The sequence below is a fragment of the Eufriesea mexicana genome, unplaced genomic scaffold (genome assembly GCF_001483705.2).
Source record: "Eufriesea mexicana isolate 0111107269 unplaced genomic scaffold, ASM148370v2 scaffold54, whole genome shotgun sequence".
NCBI classification, from domain to species: Eukaryota; Metazoa; Arthropoda; class Insecta; order Hymenoptera; family Apidae; genus Eufriesea; species Eufriesea mexicana.
The window spans coordinates 793,256-817,295 of record NW_016908236.1 but is presented as its reverse complement, the minus strand read 5'-3'; the positions used below and the strand labels follow the sequence as shown (position 1 = coordinate 817,295).

Here is a 24,040-nt window from a genome sequence, read left to right as displayed (position 1 = left end):
GCGCGTGTGCACGAGGATGTGCACGACTTACGCTCGGAAATCGATGCAGAAGCTATCGTTCGCGGAGTGACCTAACGTTTCTTTCTTTCGTAGTCTTCTCGGATAATCTTCTTTCGTAATTTTCTCCTTTTTCCTTTTATCACTGAAAATATACAGATATAGACGCGACATAGCGCGCGTAGCTTCTGAATCGTATGGTAATTACGTGGAATCGAGGTCTGGTAATTCCGTTTTTCCCCCCGTAAGCGTTAAAAGGACGGGAGTGTGAATTAAGATAAGAGGAAAAAATAGATGGACGGAGTTTCGAAAGTTCCGTGGTTTTTGTGTGTTAATTGTGATGGATTGGTTAATGGACGGGTCGTCGTCGAGTCGATCGAGTTCAACAGGACTCGTGTGTACACGAGATGATTCGAGTGTTTGAAAAAGATTTCTAATGGAATCTCGTGGGTTTCTAATGATCGCTAATGACGGGAAAAAATTCCTATATTTATTCCTTTCCCTTTATCTCGGACTACCTTGGGGAACTCAGGTGTACGTAAATATTATCTTGGATAACCATCGGTTTTGGACAGAACACGTAGATCAACTATCTCTACACATACCAGATTTCGTATAATAATAATAATAATAAAATTTCATTAACGGACAGACGTCCTTTGGTATACAATAAAAATAGTAAAATGAAATATACAGTAATAAATAGACGTAGTAGTAGTAATAGTAGTGGTATAGTAGTACAGAAAGTAATGGAATAAGAAATAATTAAAGAAAAGGTGAATTATATTTATTTATTTATAAAAAGGTAATAATAAACCTATCGATACAGATGATATATTATAGATAATACACGAAAGCACAGCGGACAATGTTATTTCACATTTTCAATAATTGCTAGTCTATGTGTGTCAATAGAACCAGAGGAGAAATTTATGGTGTCGATTCTATACGTTTGTTATTTTTCAGAATAGAAATTTCGATGCAGATACAACGTCGATTATGCGAATTTTAGTCACGCGAATAATTACTCGAATAAGGGAATTGTGTATCGCATTACGATGGCTATATATACATTTCTCCCCTTAGTTTCGTACTTAAAAATCGTTTAATTATTTCGTAAAAATAATTCGACACGCGCAATTGAAAATTCCCTTCGTCCGAGCAGATTAGTCAACTATCTACTGCCCCCATAATCGACAGTCCATTATCCCCGTCGCTTCATAATTCCTGTAAAAAAAAATCGTAGCTAGTCCACGAACCAGTCATACAAGATCGCTCTTCTTGTTTCAATTACCGCCTTGTCCACGCTATTAACACCAGCGAAGCCTATGATCGAGCATCGTTGAATCACGGAAAGCGCACTCGGAAGAGGAGATAAGATAATTCGCTACTCTCCTCTCGTTGCTCGTAATCTGCAAAAATTCTGCACGTTCGACTCGCAACAGACTGCGTAGTCAAAGCCGGGCAAGCATCGCGTTAACGTAAGCGGCTCACGTTGTGAGGCGGTATAATGTAGCCCGTAATGGTCGAAGTTGGCTGGCATACAGGATGGAATAAAGTTACGGCCGACCTTACGCGACGTAAGGGAAGACACGAAGACACTTTTGCAAATGGTCGGCTTTGCGAGCGATTACAGACGCCGGATACATTTCCGAAGGAATCGCGAACGAACCGGCGGAATGCTAAGTTGGGAATGCGACAGCCTCGTTCGAGTCGCTCTCAGTGTCCCCGTGGATCGACATGGATCGAGTTGGATCGAGTTGGATCGAGCGTGGATCGAGAGATATCGCCAAGTGTCGTTGCACGGACCGCTTGTGACGTTGATCATCGTCAACGTCCGAAATGCACTAATGACAGTCAACCCTGTGTCAACGGGTGCCTCTTGTCATCTCTTCGAACCTTTTTCTATGACGTCACTATATGCAAACCCCAAACTCGATACAAGTTATTCGAAACAAAGCAAAGTCCATTGACAGCCAATCCTGTGTCAACCAATATTTCCTCAAAACATAGGCCTTCCCTAACATACAGTCCCCCATATATACATGCACACCGGGACACTAATAAAGTGCATTCTGCACAGTGCAACTCCACAATGTTATATCTTCGCAAGATTTTCCATAACTGTACGTAGTTATCCGCATTAATGTCTATTCGAGAATTGGCAGAACGTCGTACTCTTTATGTCATCGTAATTATCTCGTGGCTGAGTCAACGGGTGCCTCTTTTCATCTCTTCAAACCTTTTTCTATGACGTCACTATATGCAAACTCCAAACTCGATAAAAGTTACTCGAAACAAACCAAAGTCCATTGACAGCCAATCCTGTGTCAACCAATATTTCTCCAAAACGTACCCCTTCCTTTACATACAGTCCCACATATATATATATATATATATCCGCTCCAGGACACGAATAAAGAGCATTCTGCACAGTGCAATTTCATGGTGTTATACCTTCGCGAGATCTTCCATAACTATACTTAATTATCCGCTTTAGTCTCTGTTCGAGAGTTGGCAGAACGTCGTACTCTTTATATCACTGTAATTGTCCCATAACTGAGTCAACGGGTGCTTCTTGTCATCTCTTCAAACCTTTTTCTATGACGTCACTATATGCAAATCCCAAACTCGATACAAGTTATTCGAAACAAAGCAAAGTCCATTGACAGCCAATCCTGTGTCAACCAATATTTCACGGTCGTTGAATCTGCATCGGATCCGCGTCGAATTCGCGACGTGTTTCTTAAATACGATTGACAGATGGATCCTCGACAGCCGATCGACGGATCGGAAGCTGCCGTAGAGGCTACTAGAGCCTCCAGTTGGAAATCGCGATTGAGGGTTGCAGGGGACGTCCTGATCGTTGAGACGATCGTCAGGGAAGGTCTGTTCGTTATTCTGTCGCGTTACCGGCGATAAAAGGAATGGAGGCACGACGTGGATCGGCTGCATGAATACTCATGAAGGCGGAAAGAGAAGGATGCGCGAGTCATACTCTCTTACATCATTTTATTAAACGTAGTACACGTGGTAACTCGAGTGATTACAAGTTTGCGGCCTTCGGCGAATCGCTTCTGGTAGACTGGATTATTAAGTGAAAAGCTTCTGTACGTAACAATCGGTGTATTTGTTGCCGATGTTGCACTCGTCTGTCTCTCCTTTGACTGTAACAGGGCAAGTAACGGGTGTTGCGTTAATAAATAACGTATCTACGAACGTTATTGGCAATGAAAATTGCGCCACGTTCCAGGAACGAGTATTAGGTATCTTTTTATTATTACGAACTCGCGTCTTTAAATTGCGGATACTCTGAATTCGAAAAATGATTAATAAGAAGAACCTACGTTGGTCGGTACAGTCGGTGTCAAATATATATAACAGCAATCTGTTCTAGAACGCTTTTAGGCGCGAGGAGAAAGAATATTTTTCTTATTATTATTTCGTGTGGAATATACTATTCTATATTTTTCCTTCCTTTCCTGATAAAGGAACGTTCGTAAAAATTCAAAGTCGAATTTTTATCACGACGATACGTCACGAGATATCGTTGTAATAATTTTTCCCTAGACTCTCTAGTGACAGAAATAATTAGAATTCGAATTTTTATCGCGACAATACGTCACGAGATATGTTTGTAATAATTTTTCCCTAGACTCTCTAGTGACAGAAATAATTAGAATTCGAATTTTTATCGCGACGATACGTCACGAGATATCGTTGTAATAATTTTTCCCTAGACTCTCTAATAGCAGAAATAATTCGAATTCGGGGATTTTTTAATATAGTCGCTAGTAGGAATAAAGTATGCAACTCACTAGTTTCCTGACACTCGGTTGCGATCGATTTCACTAGTTTGATATCGTCATCGTTACCAGCGTGCACCACCTCGATCATCTTGTATATTGGCTCTAAGTGGAGATCGGTGCCTGTCAGCTAGACGAGGAAAATTAAGAGCAAACGTTGAGACTCACGGTTGTACATAATTAATTATTTAAATGACAAAACTCACTATCTGGATTCGCTTCATCACGCAGGCTTTCATGCAACCCATTTGCCTCATGTCGGTCTCGGTCTTGGGTTGTTGGATATACGTTGCTTGCTCTGAAACGCGATAGTTGCAACAAAGGATAAATTTCCTCGGTTTCCCATATGAATTTTACGAAATAAAATGTTTAAAAAGGCGACATATTCTAGCCGAGGCTTTTGAGATATATCTCGAGGAGTCGAAGCAAGGGTCTTCACCTTCTGTCACGTGCATCTCGTCAGCGCATGGTTTTATATCCGGCATCAAGTACTCCATGTACTTTGCCATAATGTTGTCCTGATCTATACCGCGCACGAGCGTCTGCAAAGGAGATTCTCGATTATCTTTCAATTTATAAATCAATGTCTTCTTCTTCTTGCCTAGTCTATCCCACGAAGAGACACCGTTTATTCGAAGATTTTACCCAACCATACCCAACAAACTGTCATCTTGGAAAAACAAAATCCTAGATTTCAAATCACTTCTAGAAAGTAAACAAAGAAATATCTATACGAAATTTTATTTTCCCCGAGACTTTGTCATAATTTCTTTATATTACATTCCACATATTTTTCTTCCCAGAAATAATAAGGTTTAGAAAATCGTTAAAGTACAGAGCATCCAAATCTGCTTTCCTAAAATTTGCTATTAATACTCTATAATGAAAATTCCCGTTCCCCAAAATCGGCTCTATTATCCTACAAAATCTCGATAAGAAGGGTACGTTATTAGGAATTTAATATTTTAAAGAATCTATAAATCTCTCATCGAATACTCCTCGAAAATTTCCCCAAAATTAAATTCTTCGTAACAATTAATTTGTCTAGAAACTCTATTATTCCATTGTATAAAATATGGATAAGAAGGATGCGTCGTTTCTGACTTGATATGTCAAAACGAAAAGGGAGGAGAAATGGAGAAATTGAAGAAAGGGAAGTAGAATCGAGGAACAGAATCGAGACTCACCGCAGCGGCTAGCAGGCAAGTAGCAGCCAAAAGGGTCTTCATCTTGCGACGATGTATAGAAACGAGACTTAATTCCCTGGAACAAGATCGTCTGGCGTACGTATCCTTTGTGGTGTATCACTGTGTGTAACAGTGAATCCTTCGGGACGTTATTTATATTCGTAACCAGCTGGGACAATAGCAGGTGTTAGGGTATGACGGCGTACAGCAGGAAACAAGATAATTAGCCGATCCTCGTGAATTTACGTAAGGCTGGCTGAGGAACGGCCGAAACACGTCTAATTAACGGCGGTACGCGTCAAATTTGTCACAAAAAAATGATTGTTTGTCGTGTGTTCGATGATCATGGAAGGTGCACTGTCCAGTGTAAATTATAGGATCGAACGAGCCATCCTGTAATAATAGCGTCGCCGTGTACTGTAATCTCGGCGAGTTGGCCCTGGCTGGCGAACGAGGGGCTAGAAATGACGGTGCAATCGACCATTGCCTGATTTGTTTGTTTCTTCCTCCTTCTCGCATTCTCAGAATCGATCGTGCAACAGCCAAGGAGATTGAAGATGCCCGCCACGCGATAGCGGCTTCCTCGGCAATGATTTATTTGCCCGATTTGTCGAAGGGAAATGAAAAGGGGTGAAAATACGGTGTCACGGTACTGGCTGATTCGATGGGAAATCAAGAATGATTTTTGGAAAATTATCACGATGACTTCTTTCACCGGTATACCGGTGTTAAAGATCAAGGGGTGGTTCCAGGCTAGAACCATTATGTACCTGATCTAGAGATAAATCATTAAAAATTTTTTTATAATGAACTAGGTAAGATGACGATCTGTAGTTTTCTCTTTCTTATTATACATCTCTCGATCGTGTTAAAAATTGGAAAATTTGGTACTTAATTTAAATAAAAAGAGAGTCAAAATTGCCATTAAATGGCGAGGTGTCCTGCTCTGAAAAGTTTGATTAGAAGAGATTAAAAGCTTCTTAGAGCATGATATTTGAAGTAGTATTAGAGGTGATAATATTTCTTCTGGAGATGTACGAATTAGGTGATTATGACGAAATTTGGTTACACTAAAGAAAAAGGAATGGAGTCTCATCGAGAAATTTTTCTAACTAAGGAAGATTATACTTATTCATCTCTAAACTATGGTGTATTTTGTTACATACAATTCCGTCATAACGCTATGATAAAAGATTATAGTTATCAAATCATTTTCCAAGTTTTCTTTAGCTTGCTAAAACTTGTCCATCATACACTGGATGAAAGAGTACGCCATCTTGCACTCTTCCTGCACGTTTTTAACTGAAACGAACGAAGCAGTGTGAACGAGGAAATACTTTTCCAACATACAGCTATACCTGAGTTACCTTCTTCGATGCATTTTGCCACGTTTTCTTGCTGAGTTTTGATCACATCCGGTTGCCCAGCGAACACGTGGCTTACGAACTTGTTTATAACCTCAACGTTCAACTTCGAATCTTTTATCTTAAATATATATTATTTCTTTTGTTTGAAATGTCTCTTCCTATTATTCTTGTATACTATACTTCAGATCACTTACATGTTCATTCGATTTTAATATGCATGATCGTAGACACGAAGGTTGGTCCACTCCTGTACTTGAATCCTTGTCAAATATATCTTCTGGGCTCTCTGAAGTGTTCGAATATTTCTTCGTTACTTTACCAATTCTTCCCTTATCTTATTCTTTCATTACCCGAGTATAATTACGATACTAACGTCCAGTTAGGCCATTTTCTTTCGCACAGGGTTCGATCGAGTCCTTCACTCCATCTATGTATCTGCTCTTGAAGTCCGCGCGAGCAGCTGCCTGAAGAACGAACAGACCTTAATCGAGAACTCTTGACGGACAAATCATCCTCTATGTAGTAACTTCTATCAATGTAATTTGTAAAAATTCTTCTTTTTAACTTGCTAGTATCGCATTTGCCTCGAAGATTATTGCAAATATCTCGCAAGGTGTAGAGCTGTGTCCACGCTTGTCCAAGTCGTGGAAGGTATCCCGGGATACTTATGCACAGCGAGGAGGAACGTTAGTGTGATAATAAATCGAGTCGCAAACAGATGGGAATTGAGAGATGAGAATTACAAATTCAACAGTAATCGATCAACAGTTCACTTACGACCGTTAGCAAAATGATGACGGTAACCAGAAGATCCTTCATCTCGGAGTTGTTCTTTGACAAACAGTGAAGCTCGTTCCGTAAAATGAAGATATACCTCGACGACTGCGTTTCGTTGGCCAATACTGCCCATATTTATATTGCAAATACGATGGCAAAAAGTCTGTGTCAGGTTGTTTCGGATATCTTGCATCCCGATTGAAAAATGTTTCTCCAGTAATTATTGGTTGAAGTAAGAATTATTAGTTGTCATCTATATCTCTCTCCGGTGATCTGTTTGTCAGTAACTACTCGTATGCCTCTCGACGCTGACGAGAAAAAAAGCGAATTAAATGATTCCGAGTATATTCGCTTGTGGCGAAATTAGTTGGAGATAATGTTTGCTAATTACCGATAATTTTACGACAATTAAATCATACTTGTTACACACGACGAAGCTTCTGCCTTCATTTTTATTCGAATTCATGCGGTCTTTTTGTGCACAAGTCAAGAGAGCAGAAATAAAGCATGTTCTCTTCATGCAATATATCTGACACACGGAATGTATATTATTCGTGTGAAGATGTTTGTCGAGATAAGTCTTCTTGATCGTCTACAAATAACATTATCACAGTACATACGATTGTAGATCGAATATTTCGTTGATTCGATTGGATTTGGAAAGCGAGGAATAAGTATCCTAGTCGTGAAGGGTGATATATAGTCTTCTCACTCCTGAGTTACAAAGAGAGTAGCAAACTCCCTGTCCCGAATTAATTTAACAAATTTTATTTTTGTTTAAATCTGATAAAGACTTAATCAAAATATAATATCGTGCGTTATAAGCTTACCTGAGGAGATAAAGATGAATACGGAAGTTCAGAAGTCGTTAAATATTTTATTTATTTACACTGAGAAAATACCACCAAGCAAATTTCTTTGTTTATTATTATATATTATAAATTTAATATTTTACGTATTGTTCTAGACAGCAAATATTTAGAAAATTAGGGCTGTCCAAACTGAGATTTATGATGTGCATGCAGACGTGAAATGCATAGTCTCGCGATATTTTTGACAGGGGGCAGAATAATGCAGGGATTGTATTGAAAAAATTCTCTCTCTTATCCTAAAAGATGACATGATAAGTCAGAACAGTTGGATTGCGTTCAGAAAGAATTTTCTAAGCTCTAACAGCTTTGAAATTCGTGGACGTTGTATCACGTTCGCAGTCCGGCAGCCATGTTGTAGCGTGACGTTATACGTCTGCAGGAGTGACAGGGTTAAAAGTAATTTCTTCGGCGTTTCAATGTTTAACATTCAATACATTGCCTTTTATTTCGTATCCTTACAATTGCACCGTATTTTATTTACCTCTCTGTCGCATAGGTCAGATTGCTTTTTACCTGAGAAATCGGCAGGGTAATCGGAATTACTCTGCGAGGCAGCGCGTTATGTCGAACGCGAGCTCGCACTCGTCGGCTATGTCCTTAACTGAAATTAATCAGTGCCGAATCAATTAGCAGTCCGAATTCGACGAAGGAATGGTTTCGTTTCTGTCTAGTCCAATTTGCTACTCACCCTCTTCTGCACATCGGTAAGCTTTCTCCATTGCATCTGGTATCTTTTCTGGTGTCTTTGCCATTGCCGTGTCCAAGAACTCTTGCATGTTCTCTGGTACCGGTTTCCCATCCACCAACTAAAAATAACCACCGTTTTATCGGACAACATATTTCGACGATTAATTATTTTAATAGGAATGTTATATAATATTATTTTAATAAAAAGTTATCAATAATAGGAATTTTATAGAATATTATTTTAATAGAAAATGATTAATAATAGGAATTTTATAAAATTGGGAATGATAGAATATATAATAAGAGGTATAATAAATAATAATATACCCTCAAAATAATTTCGCTTTCTTTTTCTATTTATTCTCGATTAGATCTAAATAAATCGGATTATTTTGTTGTATAATTGAAAAATAATTGCAAAGAAGATAGGCAGGATTACTTACCGTATTCATACGCTTCATCACGCAAGCTTTCAGGCATCCCAATTTCTTCCTCTCCTCACCTTCTATATCATGATTTTCGAAATTCTCCATATCCGCTGAAAAATAGACAGATCGTTTTAATATCGCGTTAGAAGAGAATCGAATAATTCTAGATGTAATTATTATGTATAATTACACGGCGAAATATTCTGTTCTTCGACGCAAGACTCTACGAACGGCTTCAAAACTTCCTTCACCTCGTCATCCATTTTTGCATATGCCACTCCCTAAAATTTGTTACACATATATATTTTATCGTTACATATTTGTGCATTTAATCCGAATCTTTCGATCCTCCATTTTCCTTTCCCATTTTTCCTTTCACTGTTCTTAAAAAATATTGAAACATCGAATCTATGAGAAATCTCATTTCCAAAATTCATAACGGGGTTCCTTAAAAATAGTTTCTAATATCCATTCGAATTTTAATTGCGATTAAAGTCGTTTGATAAATTTAACTTAGAACAAAATATTCTTTAATTTCATATTCTTATCGAGACCCAAGTATCTGAGTCAAGGGGGCCGTAAATAATCGAATAATCGAATCGAGTAAAAATATAACATATAGGAGTGAAATCAAAATAGATTTCAGACAAAAATGGCGCAAATGACGAACTTTGTCTTGCTCCTCATATCTATGAATAATTTATTACAAATTATGCAAATTTCGCAAATTCTGCACGGTAACGTGATACTAATTTCATAAAGCAAATCTTCCTGTATCAAATAAAATAAAGAATGCGTTAATATATATGTTCGCGAATGCATACAAATTTGCAAAGAAATCCTCTGACTGAACACGGGTCTTACGTCTCGTTTCCTGCGAGTACTTATCTCCTTCTCCCATAAACTCGCACTTGTACCATTCTTCCATGAATCTTCTAGATCGCAATCGTGTGTCGAACGAATGCGAAATTAAGGAACACGTCGTCCGACTCACCACGAGCAGGAAGGCACAGCACATTCCCAAAAGAGCGTTCATCTTGCTGTTTTACCACAGAAAATCTCACAGAAACGAAGATACTTGACTGATGGCTGTCGACGCGTGAACGTCATATTTATACAACGGTGGTGCAAATATGTGTCCAATCTCGCGAGGCGTTAAGATCTCATTACGAAATAGCAGGAAGAGACATAATTGCGCTTTATGTAACTATTTTGATAAAAATCAGCTAAAAGACGACCGATTTCTGGCTTATCCACGCGAGAAACGATAACCCTTGATTGCTCTAACGTGCAGCAGGAAAATAAGCCTTGCTCGTTAGGCCATGAAGGATAATTGTCGCCGGATGATTAAGATCTGCTCTTCATCACTCGTAAACGAAACTCGCGAAGCTCAAAGATCGATAAGTGCGATCGGACGCGATTTATTCAGGCCTTCGCTGACACCTTTTGCATTAGCATGCAATGCGTCGGCGTGGGAATGATTTCTGCTTTTTTTAGACATATTTTTGCGGCGAAAAGGTGAATCAGAATTCAAATGGACGGCATCAATTAACTGGCTAATTACTCTGTTCCATTTCAGCCTCGTTATCGTCTGTAATTATTGCAATACCGTTCTTGGAAGCCTGCAGGAACTAAAGTGTTTTCTTCAGATGGAACTTCTGCCATCGGGAAATTATTTTCCATTTTTAAATTATTCTACGAACAAATTAACGTTTACAGGAAGAAACAAAATATTTATTATTCTTGTTGATAATATCGTTGATAGTATTTTCTGCGCTATTGGCTAGTTAGGGTAGGTATGCATTATTTCTGAATATACACATTCCCATCTTCCCCTTCTTCTTATTTTTTTACTATTATTAATTCATCTTTTCTATATACTTTTTCGAAGTGGAATAAAAGTATCGATTTTCGTCTACAAAATGGCGTTTGAATTTTTAAATTTCATTGGTTGGTTTCAAAGTTATGGTCATTTCAAGTCGTCAATGTCTATCTTCTTCTATCTCTGCTCCTTCCCTTTTGCCATTTTCCTATCGCGATTTTTAAATAATTACGATCATTAATTCATCTTTTCTATATACTTTTTCGAAGTGGAATAAAAGTATCGATTTTCGTCTACAAAATGGCGTTTGAATTTTTAAATTTCATTGGTTGGTTTCAAAGTTATGGTCATTTCAAGTCGTCAATGTCTATCTTCTTCTATCTCTGCTCCTTCCCTTTTGCCATTTTCCTATCGCGATTTTTAAATAATTACGATCATTAATTCATCTTTTCTATATTCTTTTTCGAAGTGGAATAAAAGTATCGATTTTCGTCTACAAAATGGCATTTGAATTTTTAAATTTCATTGGTTGGTTTCAAAGTTATGGTCATTTCAAGTCGTCAATGTCTATCTTCTTCTATCTCTGCTCCTTCCCTTTTGCCATTTTCCTATCGCGATTTTTAAATGATTAGACTGTTATAATCTCTGTGATCTTACAGAACGACATGGTGTTATAATTTTAAGCCTGGAGAGTGCGTAGGAACTTGGTTGATTTGTTCCATCCTCCATTCCAGGGCCGATAGTTATGTGGCCCCTTTTATAACCGAATAAAATTCTGTAATTAATCGAGCACTGAAAATTCGTTCGATCACTATTTTCTACATCGATTAGGCCATCGTTTAACGCTAATGGGACCCGTTCGAGGGATTAAGTTCCCTTAAATCGAGGTGCAGATGGGAGTATCGCTAACCAGTTCGACGTTAGAACCGGAATAAGTTTTTCCGTTGATTAAGGGCCGATGACGAATGGCTTGGAATTAATTTCAACGTTACCGTGGCCGCGATAGGAGTGAGTTTAATCCGCGGAAACCGGTCTCATCGTTGGCCGATCAAAATATTTAATCGATCCTACCAATGGACTATAAATTTGTCTGGCCGAATGAGACTGCATGGCTGCGAGCGCTGCAGATAAATCTCGCCGATGCGATATCATAAAGTTGTAAAATCGGGGCGATGTTTCATCCCCCTCTTTACTAACTGATAATCGAAGATCATCGTATTTTTCTCCGCAACGTTGATTATTACGCGGCCACGATTATTTTCCGCATGCATCGCCGGAGTAATTTCTTAATTGTAATTGTCTTCCTTTAATTCAAAGGCAAACGTGGCTTTTAATAAATATAATTGGATTCGTGGACAATTGTACGACAATGTTACATAAAGGAAGAATCATGCAGCTGACTAATATCTTTTTAAATTAATTCTCCGTGAGAATAGAAAATTTTTGAATATTCACACATCATGGGTATGGAATACTATTGGCAGCTTTCGCGAAAAGCTGCGTGAAAATTCGGACAGTGGTAGAAATGGGTTTGGAATATTATTTATTAACAAACGTACAAAAATTATCCGTAGAATTAACACAGAAATGAACACTTATGGTAATGACTTGTAAAATTGCAATGGCGTTGGATGAAATAGAAAAATATAATTTCAGGAATAATTACAGATTTATAATTACAGACATATTCATTGGTAATTACAATGAGCAACAGGAATGTTAAAAAATTGAGGAAGTCTTTGAATATACTGTATATAAAATGAGAAATATATAATTTTCAAAAGATAATTACAGGAACGCGCAGTTCTTCGTGGATTCGTACGTCAGACTAGTCGATTATAGGAATACCATAGGATGTGATATCGGAGAAGAATGTGCTCAATTTGCATAATACTAGAATTATTTATATTATCTTACATACATTATACATTTTCATGCTATCATAGCGTTTAGGAACTAGTCTAATTCAAAAGCTAGCTTTTGAATTTGGAGGAATCCGTCCATCAGTCCGTTCCTAGACCCATGATAAAATCATAATAATTTCCGTTTCGTAATCAATTTCCGTTTCTTAATTATCATTGATCGATGATCGGTCATTAAATGAGACGTCGGCGATAGTTTCCCTTACACTCTTCTGCACTGCGGTTTGGTCCGTGAATTTCTGCACACTGCCGTGGCTGCTTTTCGACGACTACGACGACGACGACGACGACGAAGATGGCGACGTGCATGCGATTCGATATTCCTCCTGCTTCGTCGATGGTCTCGCGAGTCCGCCATTAACGTGTTCTTCACGGGGTTACGTAGAGCTGTAGCAGATTTCACAAGTATTAGAAGTCATTTGGCAAATTGAACATGTCCGATGATCACTGACAATTACAGGGATCTGATTTGTCAGGAATTTTTAATAATGACTGATACTTAATGCGATTTCGAAGATGCTACAACAATTAGGATCGTACCGGTCTGTAAATTACTACCCACGATACAAAGTTACGAAATACACTACGTTTCCTCGTTATTTCTTACCACGAAAAAACGAAACTCTATAAAGACAGAGATTTGCAGAGGTTAATCCTTGGCAGAGTAAAATTGCACACAGATCTTACGCGAAATTTCAACAGGAGCGTTCGAATGGAATGGAACTTTGCTGGGTTTCGCGTAATTTCAAGGCCACGTTTTACCGGTTTGAGGGAAATCGAGTTAAGATGATTGTTACGAAGTTACTGCACCCAAAGTGTCGTTTTCGATGAAATCGTTTTTAAAAATCACCTCCGGGTCCGTTGCATAGATACATTTGCCAAATTGCCACGCGACCTCGCAGCTCTCCGTTGCTGTCACTATAATTGTACAAAGGATCGTGAATCACGATTCGCGAGTATTTTCGTGTAATTAATACACGGGACTACTTGCCTTCTTTCTTGCACACTTCGACTATGTGCTCAACGCGTGGCAGATATTCGTCGAGCAATAAGATTTTCGTGTTCTTTATGAAGAAGTCCCACTGGATTTGGTCGTTCTTCATCTGGGAACAAACGTGTCTCCTTTCCCATTAACCGTCTCAAAGAATAACATTTATTATTGCGAAATATAATGCAACTAAATCGAAAAAAAAAGAGAAACGAAAAAGAAAAAAATTGGAAAATAATTGAAAAATTTTATTCACCGCTTTATTCGATATCACGATGCATTTTATGTAGCACATTTAGTATTGCGAAATGTGATATAACTAAATCGGAAAAGAAACGAAAAGAAAATAATTGGAAAATAATTGGAAAATTCTATTCACCGCTTTACTTGTTGATACCATGATGCATTTCATGTAGCACGTTTATTATTGCGAAGTATGATATAATTAAATTGAACTAAAAAACGAAAAGAAAAAATTAGGAAAAGAATTGGAAAATTCTATTCACCGCTTTACTCGATATCATGATGCATTTCATATAGCACATTAGCCTCTCGTCAGGTGGGAATTCGCCTCTATGCTGCCCATCTAAAAGCTCTGTACGCAAACCATGTAGGAATTAGTACCGTATTCCAGAAGATATTTGGTATTCAGAGTACATTCCCGAATAAAGTTAGGTTAACATACGATTTCGACTAAATTTTGTCCCAAAGAAAAGATTTGAAAATAGTCTTCTCATTTACCCACGGAATTTCGTCGAAATCGATATCCAACTATCTCTCAGCGAAGTACCAATTGGTACCAAATAGTGGTTACTTTACACCAGTAACGTCAAACGCGCGGCTCGCGATTTGCCTTTAAGCTAAGTTTACTCGAACGAAGAATAAAGCAGAATCTTTAAAAAGAAAGAGAACTATTTTTCAGATATACTTAAACGATCTTATCTCGTTCGCTAAGTTTTCTTTAACGAATAAATTTCTCGTCTCCGACTCGCAGACTAAAACTGCGCTTCGTGGCCCATGTCCCCGTTCGATTTCGACATCACTGGTTCGTACGATCTCGAAAAGTTCTCATCTCGACCAGGAGACCCCTCCGAGGAAAGTACCTTTAGGAGCGTCGGTCTTCTTGCTGCACGATTTCCTCATGTTCTTCAGGGTTTTCTTGGCCTCCTCGATGGTCATCTTTTTCTGCACACGGGAAAGTGCGTACGTGTACGAATGGCGAATTTCAGTTGCGAAAACGGGGTAAGGTTCGATCAACTCACGCTCTCGGTGTCCTCGATCGCCAGCAGGACGAGCAGCAACGCGATCAGCAGGAGGACGTTAAGTCCCTTCATCGTGTGCCCTTCGGTCGTTCTCCTTACCCGGGGCTTGGTACCAGGCGAGCTAGCTTCTCGGTGTTTCGGACGCCAACAAAATGGCGGATGCAGTTCCCTCTGTAATGGCCGCGGTAAATCGAACGCGACACGACTGAACATCCTCTTTTATAGCGCGTTACCCGTGGCGGTAGGAGAAAGAAGAATTTTTGCGTCTCGTAGCCATGACACAAGGCCCGGCCCGTGATTACCGCTTTGGTTAATAATTAATCTGCAAACCTCCACTTTTCGTGCACGATCCTCAGAGGTTAACTGCAAGCCGGAAAGGGAGGAGTGACGCCGCCACGTAATGGATTACGTTGTCCATTTAATCATTATTGTGGGAAAATAGGTATCCTGTGACTGTTGTTTTTGACAGTACGATAATTTTCTTTGACTCTTCGCGGGAAGGAAGCTATCAGTCGAGTGATTTTTGGAGTGGTTGAGGAAGGGATGGAGAACTTATGGGGCACTTAGGTGGTTATATGTGGAATGTTGTGTCGTGGAGAGAATCTAGATTGGCGAAGAGAAAACATACTATGCACTGCAGAGAAGTCCACCGAGGAAAACGTAGGACCGAATCCTCATCAATCTTCGCTAACCTATTCTGATGTCATTGCGTTTCCCTTATTGACAGAAATGATTGTTTTCTATATAGCCCCGTGTGTAGCAAATGTAGCAAATTATTAATATTTTCTATTGAAAGAATCTTTATTTAATTTCGTTGTTCGAATATTCCAAAATTGGTCAGAACGAAAGAAATGTGACTTTAAAAAATTAGTATCGTCGGTCACTCGTGGCCACCATGCCAGTCAACGTGTTAACTGGTTATAACTGGGATTTTGTTTGCTGAGAAATTGTATTTTTTATTGTAATTACTGTGAGTGATTGGCAATGAACGATGATACAGTGACGAAGAAATAAAATAAGATACGAGTGCGAGTTCTATGTTACGTGGCGTTGTGAATGGTTAAAATAATTTTTAAATTTGAGTCATTCTAAGTTAGGTTTCGTTTTCTCGAGGCTCACAAGAATTTACGTAAAATTCCACTCGATTTCAGATGTTTATTGCTCAAAATATATAAGATGTTTCTACATTGTCGATTGTTTCTTTAATTAGGCGTGCGAATTCCGTTTTTCATGGGAATGCAAAGTATGTAGGATCCTGCTTGTAGTAGCATTGCACAAACTGATACGTTTTCTGGCACTCGTCGCCGGTGTATTCTGCGTATAATTGGCGAGAATTTATAGTTTTAGGGAAAATTCTAATTTCCAGCAAGGCTTGTGTCTAAAAAGTTCCTAAACGGAACGAATTTACATCCGAAATTCGAGTCTCTGCGTGGTCAATTTTCTAATTAATTATATTAATTATAGAGATTAGTATTGGGTGACGAAAAATACACGCAGGAAGTAATTTTGATAGAAAACACAGGCTTTTAATTAAAAATTGTAAATATTCCTCAAGAATGAAAATCGCTCCATTTTTAATAACCCTGAACTGACAGCTGTCACGGTGTCTATTTTCCCTCTTGTCAACACTTTACCACACAAATGGCTCAATATTCAAATCTTGAAATTTTTTGACACTTTATATTCATTCGAATTTTGGGACACCCTGTATTTTGTTCAAAAAATATTACAAGACTCGAATTTTCGGATGCTACTATGATACGTATTTAAATCCTCATATAACGAAACTGAGAGTAAAAACTGACTTGACATTTATATTAATTTATCTGGTTCCATCCGAGAAACTTTTCAAATATAGCTTACATTATTTCAATAAAATTAATACCTAGATTATTTAATAAACAAATCCCGAAGTGCAGTGTATAGTATAAGTACCAAGTAATTGCGTGATTTAGTATCTTAATAATTTCTAATTAGCTGTGTTTCGTTGTTAATTGTTCTTAATTGTTAATCGACGAACAAATATTAAAATGTCTAATTACCCTTACCTACGTGACGGCACTTGTTTATGGCATCAATTACGGAAGGTAGATTTTCCGGTGGCATGCTGAGCTCCACTTGTTTAATCATCATGTCGAAATCCATTTTTTCATTTTTAAACTAGACGAACACGCGTCGAACGGGGCGAATTAATCGATCATTCGACAGATAATTTCGAAATTTCACATATTATTTCTAGTCATATTCACAGTTCGTAATAACTTCATGATACAGGTCGTATAGCACATGAGGTTGTAGTCGTCAGGGAATTCACCGCGTCTGAACCCATCCACCAATGCTGTGTATTTTTGCAAAATAAATGTCTGAATTTAGCCAAGAACAGTTTCCATCGATTCCATATGATCCTTTTACTCACCTTCTGTCGTGTCGATCTTTTTCAAGCACGACTTTCGCAAGTTCATCGCCATTTTCTCCATCTGTTCGAGGCTCACCTGTGATTCATTAATTGGTAAATATTTTTAATTTTATCGTTATTTATTTTCCATTCGTCGCGACTCTGATATTTCGTAAAACGTAAATAGAATTTGTTATGCTTAGACGAATGTACGACACGTTACCCTAAGATCTCGAGCGAGGCACGGTTTACGCGGAATTTTTGTTATTTTGTGAAATAAATTTTTCTATTCGATGTTCAATATTCCGTCGAGTCAAATTTTCACGCCACTGGAAAATGAAAATTTTTATTATGAAAAATCAAAGGAGCTTACACTTGCCACTGGTCTTAACACGACGAACGCGAGCAGCGTAATGAGAAATAATTGTTTGACATACATATTCGAATTCTTTGTTAAAAGAGACCGAACGAGCGAATGATGAAGACAAAGCGAGAAATAAATCGAACTCGTCTTTCGATGACGAGCAGCTCAGGACATCATCGATCGATCCTTTCCTTATATATCTCCCGTCTTTAACGAGAAGTTGTAGATAATAATGACTCTCGGCTGGACAGAGATAATTCGATAATTTCATATTCGCTAACGAATTACAATGGAAGCCGGTGATTTTCAATTTGAAGAAACTCGCTGATTTCATGTAACGAGAATTAAAACACAGGTTCGACCACTAAATTGTCGTCTCGTTGATTATCAAACTTTTTAAGTAGCAGCTCTGTTTTAAACTCGGCATTTTTACGACTCCACTTTATTTCTTCTTATTCTGCAATTTTATATGTATAATTTTATATTTCCGCGATAACGTTAATTTAGAGGGTGGAAAATTTAGAAATATAGAAAAATTAATTGTAATATTAAAAATTAAAATATAGAAAAATTATTTACAAAAAGGTAAATAATATTTTAATCGCTCAGAGTGATATTCTGCCAAAATTCTTGCCGATTGAGCTACCCCTCTTTTCAGCTGTTTAACACTAGATTTACGGAACCCGTCAATTTGAAGGATTGCTCCAATTATAAGATGGTAACAGATTTAGTTAACTTATATTAAGACTATTAATATTGTAATTGTTTTTAAATTAAATTAATTGTAAAAAAAAGACACGTGGTTTTCTTTACCTGTCAATTTGACAGGTGTCTTTAGAAATTGGTATACAGATAGCGTCCGCAAACCTAGTGTTAATCACAACCTCAGATTTATTCCAAAATTCCACATTTTCCATAATTCCGCTTGAAAATCCTTTGGGCGAACTTCCACTGGTTACTACGGACAAATTATTCCATTATAGTTAGCGCTAGCTTCCCCCAGCCGCGATCATGCTAGCCACCGTCTCGACTATCACCCCTTGTCGGTGGTTTGCACGGTGTTTGCTATTTCTTCTTATTCTTCAATTTTATATTTATATTTTTATATTTCCGCGATAACGTTAATTTAGAGGGTGGGAAATTCAGAAATGTAGCAAAATTAATTGCAACATTAAAAATTAAAATGTAGGAAAATTATTTGTATAAAAAGTAAATAATATTTTAATCGCTCAGAGTGATATTCTGCTAAAGTCTTTGCCGATAAACTACCCCTATTTTCAGTTATTTAATCACACCCTCGGATTTATTCAAAAATTCCACATTTTCCACGATCGAGCTTGAAAATCCTTTAGGCGAGCTTCCACTGGTTACTACGGACAAATTATTCCATTATAGTTAGCGCTAGCTTCCCCCAGCCGCGATCATGCTAGCCACCGTCTCGACTCACCCCCTGACGGTGGTTTGCACGGTCCAACTTGTACGAAGCAAGTTCTGTCCGGTCGTTCGCTTTGTCTCCAACCCCCTTCACCGACAGAAGACTCGCGTTAATGTCGAACCCTTGTATCTCGAGAGACACCCTTAAAACAGGAGCATCTGGCCAGAAAGCACCGCCACCCCCCGCGGCCATTAGTTCGTGGGCCACTCTTCGCCGACTCGATAATTACATTTTTTCCACCCCCTCGACTCGATCGCCCGGCGATTCGTTTCCACCTGATCGTCGTATGCTCGAACGAGCCCCGAGGAGAGCTCCACTTCGCGTCTTTTTTCTCCTCTCCTTTTCCCCGTCTTCGAGGGGTGGCCTTTTGTCCGGTTCCCTTTCAAATCGCATTCATCGAGCTTCGGAATTTTTATATAGAATTATTTCTTCCGTGGTACTTTTCTGCGATGGAATTGCGATTGAAGATTTTGGTAATAATTTTTCCTTTTTCTTCTTTTACGTTCGAGAGCTAATTTTTTTGCGAATTTTTATTTCCTTGGTACTTTTGTATGATAGAATTACAATTTTTTAATTTTGCTGTTTTTCCTTTGTTCTCTTTTTGATTTAAGAGCCAAGTTTCTTGCGAATTTTTGTCGTGTCTTTGGTACTTTTGTATGATGATAGAATTTCGATTTTTAAATTTGGTAATTTTTCTTACATTTTCTTTTTAGGATCGAGGGGCAATTTTCTTGTGAATTTTTATAATTTCTATAGTACTTTTGTACAATAGAATTGGGATTTTTAAATTTTGCCAATTTTTCTTTTGTTCTCTTCTTAGGCTTGACAGGCAATTTTCTTGCGAATTTTTATACTTCCCTGGTACCTTTGTTTGATAGAATTGCGATTTTTAAGTTTGCCAATTTTTCTTGAATTTTCTTTCTAGGTTCGAGAGATAATTTTCTTGCAAATTTTTATAATTTGTTTGGTATTTTTGTATGATAAAATTATCACTTTGAAATATTGGTCATGTATTGTAATTTCGAATTGCCATAATTTTTCCCTTCTTCTTCCAAAAATTAGATATTTAGGTAATTCTTCTTAGGTGTTAATAAGGAAATAATAATTAAGAATTCACGAAATTAGATTGATTCTATCTTCAACTCGAGATTGGAGATTTTTGCACAACTCGAGTCGAGTATCGCGTGGAGTCCAGAGAAGAGTATCCAGAAGAATATCATTACTACGAGGATATCGAAGTTATTCACGCTCTAAAATCCAAGACGTGTACGAATAGCGGAGAAAGTCTGCGTTATGATATCGCGGATCGTTGTTCGGGAACGAGCACGCGGCATCCAGATGTGGGTGAAGGAAGGCCGGTATTGCGCGATCGGATTCCATCGGTTCGATTCGATGTCACCATCTGACGAAATTTTGTTGTTACACGTGCATGTATTTTTAGATGTGGTCAACACGCGGATATTGTATCGTGAGATTAGATCCGTCCACGATTTCTTCATTCTTCGGCCTTTACCAGTGATATTTCCATCCGATAATCGTATCACCTTATAAATTAAGAATTCGATTTATTATTCCTGGTAGCTGTCAATACATAGGTATACTCTCTGTGTCCTTCGTTCTCAGATACCATACCAAGAAGAAAGTAAAGAAGAAAGTTCCTCTGTTAAAAAATTCTTCTTCGATCGTCACGAATAATTCGATGGTGGATACTGAAATATATATGATGAATGGATACTCTTCGATTTGCGAACTTGCCAAATTATTCATGATTATTCCTGGTAGCTGTCAATATATAGTCATAATCTCCCCGTTCTTTATTCCCAAATATACCAAGAAGAACGCGAAGAAAGTATGTATTCCACCGTTAAGAAATTATTCTTCGATCGCTTCGAATAATTCGCGAACTTGCCAAATTATACGTGATTATTCCTGGTAGCTGTCATTACATAGGCATAATTTCCCTGTCCTTTATACTTAAATGTACCAAGAAGAGCGCGAAGAAAATAGGTATTTCACCGTTAAAAAATTATTCTTCTATCGCTTCCAATAATTCGACGCTACTCTTCGGCTAGCGAAGCTGTCCAATTAGACTTGGACGATTTTTCCCTGGTAGCTGTCATTACGTAGGCATAATTTCCCTGTCCTTTATACTTAAATGTACCAAGAAGAGCGCGAAGAGAATAGGTATTTCACCGTTAAAAAATTATTCTTCTATCGCTTCCAATAATTCGACGCTACTCTTCGGCTAGCGAAGCTGTCCAATTAGACTTGGACGATTTTTCCCTGGTAGCTGTCATTACGTAGGCATAATTTCCCTGTCCTTTATACTTAAATGTACCAAGAAGAGCGCGAAGAGAATAGGTATTTCACCGTTAAAAAATTATTCTTCTATCGCTTCCAATAATTCGACGCTACTCTTCGGCTAGCGAAGCTGTCCAATTAGACTTGGACGATTTTTCCCTGGTAGCTGTCATTACGTAGGCATAATTTCCCTGTCCTTTATACTTAAATGTACCAAGAAGAGCGCGAAGAGAATAGGTATTTCACCGTTAAAAAATTATTCTTCTATCGCTTCCAATAATTCGACGCTACTCTTCGGCTAGCGAAGCTGTCCAATTAGACTTGGACGATTTTTCCCTGGTAGCTGTCATTACGTAGGCATAATTTCCCTGTCCTTTATACTTAAATGTACCAAGAAGAGCGCGAAGAGAATAGGTATTTCACCGTTAAAAAATTATTCTTCTATCGCTTCCAATAATTCGACGCTACTCTTCGGCTAGCGAAGCTGTCCAATTAGACTTGGACGATTTTTCCCTGGTAGCTGTCATTACGTAGGCATAATTTCCCTGTCCTTTATACTTAAATGTACCAAGAAGAGCGCGAAGAGAATAGGTATTTCACCGTTAAAAAATTATTCTTCTATCGCTTCCAATAATTCGACGCTACTCTTCGGCTAGCGAAGCTGTCCAATTAGACTTGGACGATTTTTCCCTGGTAGCTGTCATTACGTAGGCATAATTTCCCTGTCCTTTATACTTAAATGTACCAAGAAGAGCGCGAAGAGAATAGGTATTTCACCGTTAAAAAATTATTCTTCTATCGCTTCCAATAATTCGACGCTACTCTTCGGCTAGCGAAGCTGTCCAATTAGACTTGGACGATTTTTCCCTGGTAGCTGTCATTACGTAGGCATAATTTCCCTGTCCTTTATACTTAAATGTACCAAGAAGAGCGCGAAGAGAATAGGTATTTCACCGTTAAAAAATTATTCTTCTATCGCTTCCAATAATTCGACGCTACTCTTCGGCTAGCGAAGCTGTCCAATTAGACTTGGACGATTTTTCCCTGGTAGCTGTCATTACGTAGGCATAATTTCCCTGTCCTTTATACTTAAATGTACCAAGAAGAGCGCGAAGAGAATAGGTATTTCACCGTTAAAAAATTATTCTTCTATCGCTTCCAATAATTCGACGCTACTCTTCGGCTAGCGAAGCTGTCCAATTAGACTTGGACGATTTTTCCCTGGTAGCTGTCATTACGTAGGCATAATTTCCCTGTCCTTTATACTTAAATGTACCAAGAAGAGCGCGAAGAGAATAGGTATTTCACCGTTAAAAAATTATTCTTCTATCGCTTCCAATAATTCGACGCTACTCTTCGGCTAGCGAAGCTGTCCAATTAGACTTGGACGATTTTTCCCTGGTAGCTGTCATTACGTAGGCATAATTTCCCTGTCCTTTATACTTAAATGTACCAAGAAGAGCGCGAAGAGAATAGGTATTTCACCGTTAAAAAATTATTCTTCTATCGCTTCCAATAATTCGACGCTACTCTTCGGCTAGCGAAGCTGTCCAATTAGACTTGGACGATTTTTCCCTGGTAGCTGTCATTACGTAGGCATAATTTCCCTGTCCTTTATACTTAAATGTACCAAGAAGAGCGCGAAGAGAATAGGTATTTCACCGTTAAAAAATTATTCTTCTATCGCTTCCAATAATTCGACGCTACTCTTCGGCTAGCGAAGCTGTCCAATTAGACTTGGACGATTTTTCCCTGGTAGCTGTCATTACGCAGGGATAATTTCCCTGTCCTGCATTCTCAAATATACTAAGAAGAACGCGAAGAAAATAGGTATTTCACCGTTAAAAAATTATTCTTCTATCGTTTCCAATAATTCGACGCTACTCTTCGGCTAGCGAAGCTGTCAAATTAGACTTGGACGATTTTTCCCTGGTAGCTATCATTACGTAGGCATAATTTCCCTGTCCTGCATTCTCAAATATACCAAGAAGAACGCGTAGGAAGTACGTATTCCACCGTCAAAAAATTATTCTTCGATCGCCCGGAATAATCTCGATGCTACTCTTCAGCTTGCAGACTTGCCAAATTAAATTCGGACGATGTTCCTCGTTATTCCCCGCGTTCATCATCACCTCGCATCAACGACAGCGAGATACGGAACCCTAGAATCTGCTTGGTTAAAACGCTGCGTGCGATAAGCATCGATCAGGAACCATCGAATCGAACAATCTGCGACGAGCATCGTGAGAATCTGTTCGCTCCGCGAGCGGCCAAAATTGCTTCCCAAGGAATACCTCTCTCGCAAAGGCCAGTTGAGGGGGTTGAACAACAAAGGCAAACGGTCCCGGCTTCTTTGCCGATGTTAACGAGCCGACGATCGCGTGCGACGAAACTAGCTTCTTCCGTGGCATAGGGAACATGGAGCAGGAA

General features: G+C 38.5%; 5 protein-coding genes across 5 annotated transcripts; all 5 read right to left on the bottom strand.

Annotated features, from left to right (window-relative positions):
* Positions 1-3,041: 3,041 nt before the first annotated feature.
* Positions 3,042-5,850, bottom strand: LOC108554761 (uncharacterized). Its single transcript, XM_017910135.1, has 5 exons — positions 4,991-5,850; positions 4,243-4,345; positions 4,010-4,101; positions 3,816-3,933; positions 3,042-3,164 (listed from the first exon to the last, which is right to left on the bottom strand). Exons 1-5 carry the CDS (start codon positions 5,030-5,032, stop codon positions 3,091-3,093), a joined length of 429 nt encoding a protein of 142 aa, XP_017765624.1. The 5' UTR covers positions 5,033-5,850; the 3' UTR covers positions 3,042-3,090.
* Positions 5,851-6,118: 268 nt separating this feature from the next.
* Positions 6,119-7,268, bottom strand: LOC108554785 (uncharacterized). The gene is made up of 5 exons (XM_017910157.1): positions 7,135-7,268; positions 6,731-6,821; positions 6,552-6,643; positions 6,358-6,475; positions 6,119-6,292 (listed from the first exon to the last, which is right to left on the bottom strand). The coding sequence occupies exons 1-5, from the start codon at positions 7,174-7,176 to the stop codon at positions 6,225-6,227; spliced, it is 411 nt and encodes a 136-aa protein (XP_017765646.1). The 5' UTR covers positions 7,177-7,268; the 3' UTR covers positions 6,119-6,224.
* Positions 7,269-8,417: 1,149 nt separating this feature from the next.
* On the bottom strand, positions 8,418-10,191 carry LOC108554787 (uncharacterized). Its single transcript, XM_017910159.1, has 5 exons — positions 10,116-10,191; positions 9,312-9,402; positions 9,137-9,231; positions 8,695-8,812; positions 8,418-8,607 (listed from the first exon to the last, which is right to left on the bottom strand). Exons 1-5 carry the CDS (start codon positions 10,155-10,157, stop codon positions 8,546-8,548), a joined length of 408 nt encoding a protein of 135 aa, XP_017765648.1. The 5' UTR covers positions 10,158-10,191; the 3' UTR covers positions 8,418-8,545.
* A 2,876-nt stretch (positions 10,192-13,067) lies between these two features.
* On the bottom strand, positions 13,068-15,187 carry Obp6 (odorant binding protein 6). The gene is made up of 6 exons (XM_017910162.1): positions 15,116-15,187; positions 14,957-15,038; positions 14,360-14,448; positions 13,857-13,968; positions 13,676-13,783; positions 13,068-13,252 (listed from the first exon to the last, which is right to left on the bottom strand). The coding sequence occupies exons 1-6, from the start codon at positions 15,185-15,187 to the stop codon at positions 13,068-13,070; spliced, it is 648 nt and encodes a 215-aa protein (XP_017765651.1).
* A 1,156-nt stretch (positions 15,188-16,343) lies between these two features.
* On the bottom strand, positions 16,344-17,949 carry Obp5 (odorant binding protein 5). The gene is made up of 5 exons (XM_017910160.1): positions 17,884-17,949; positions 17,532-17,607; positions 17,365-17,453; positions 17,164-17,275; positions 16,344-16,429 (listed from the first exon to the last, which is right to left on the bottom strand). Exons 1-5 carry the CDS (start codon positions 17,947-17,949, stop codon positions 16,344-16,346), a joined length of 429 nt encoding a protein of 142 aa, XP_017765649.1.
* Between the last annotated feature and the right edge of the window lie 6,091 nt (positions 17,950-24,040).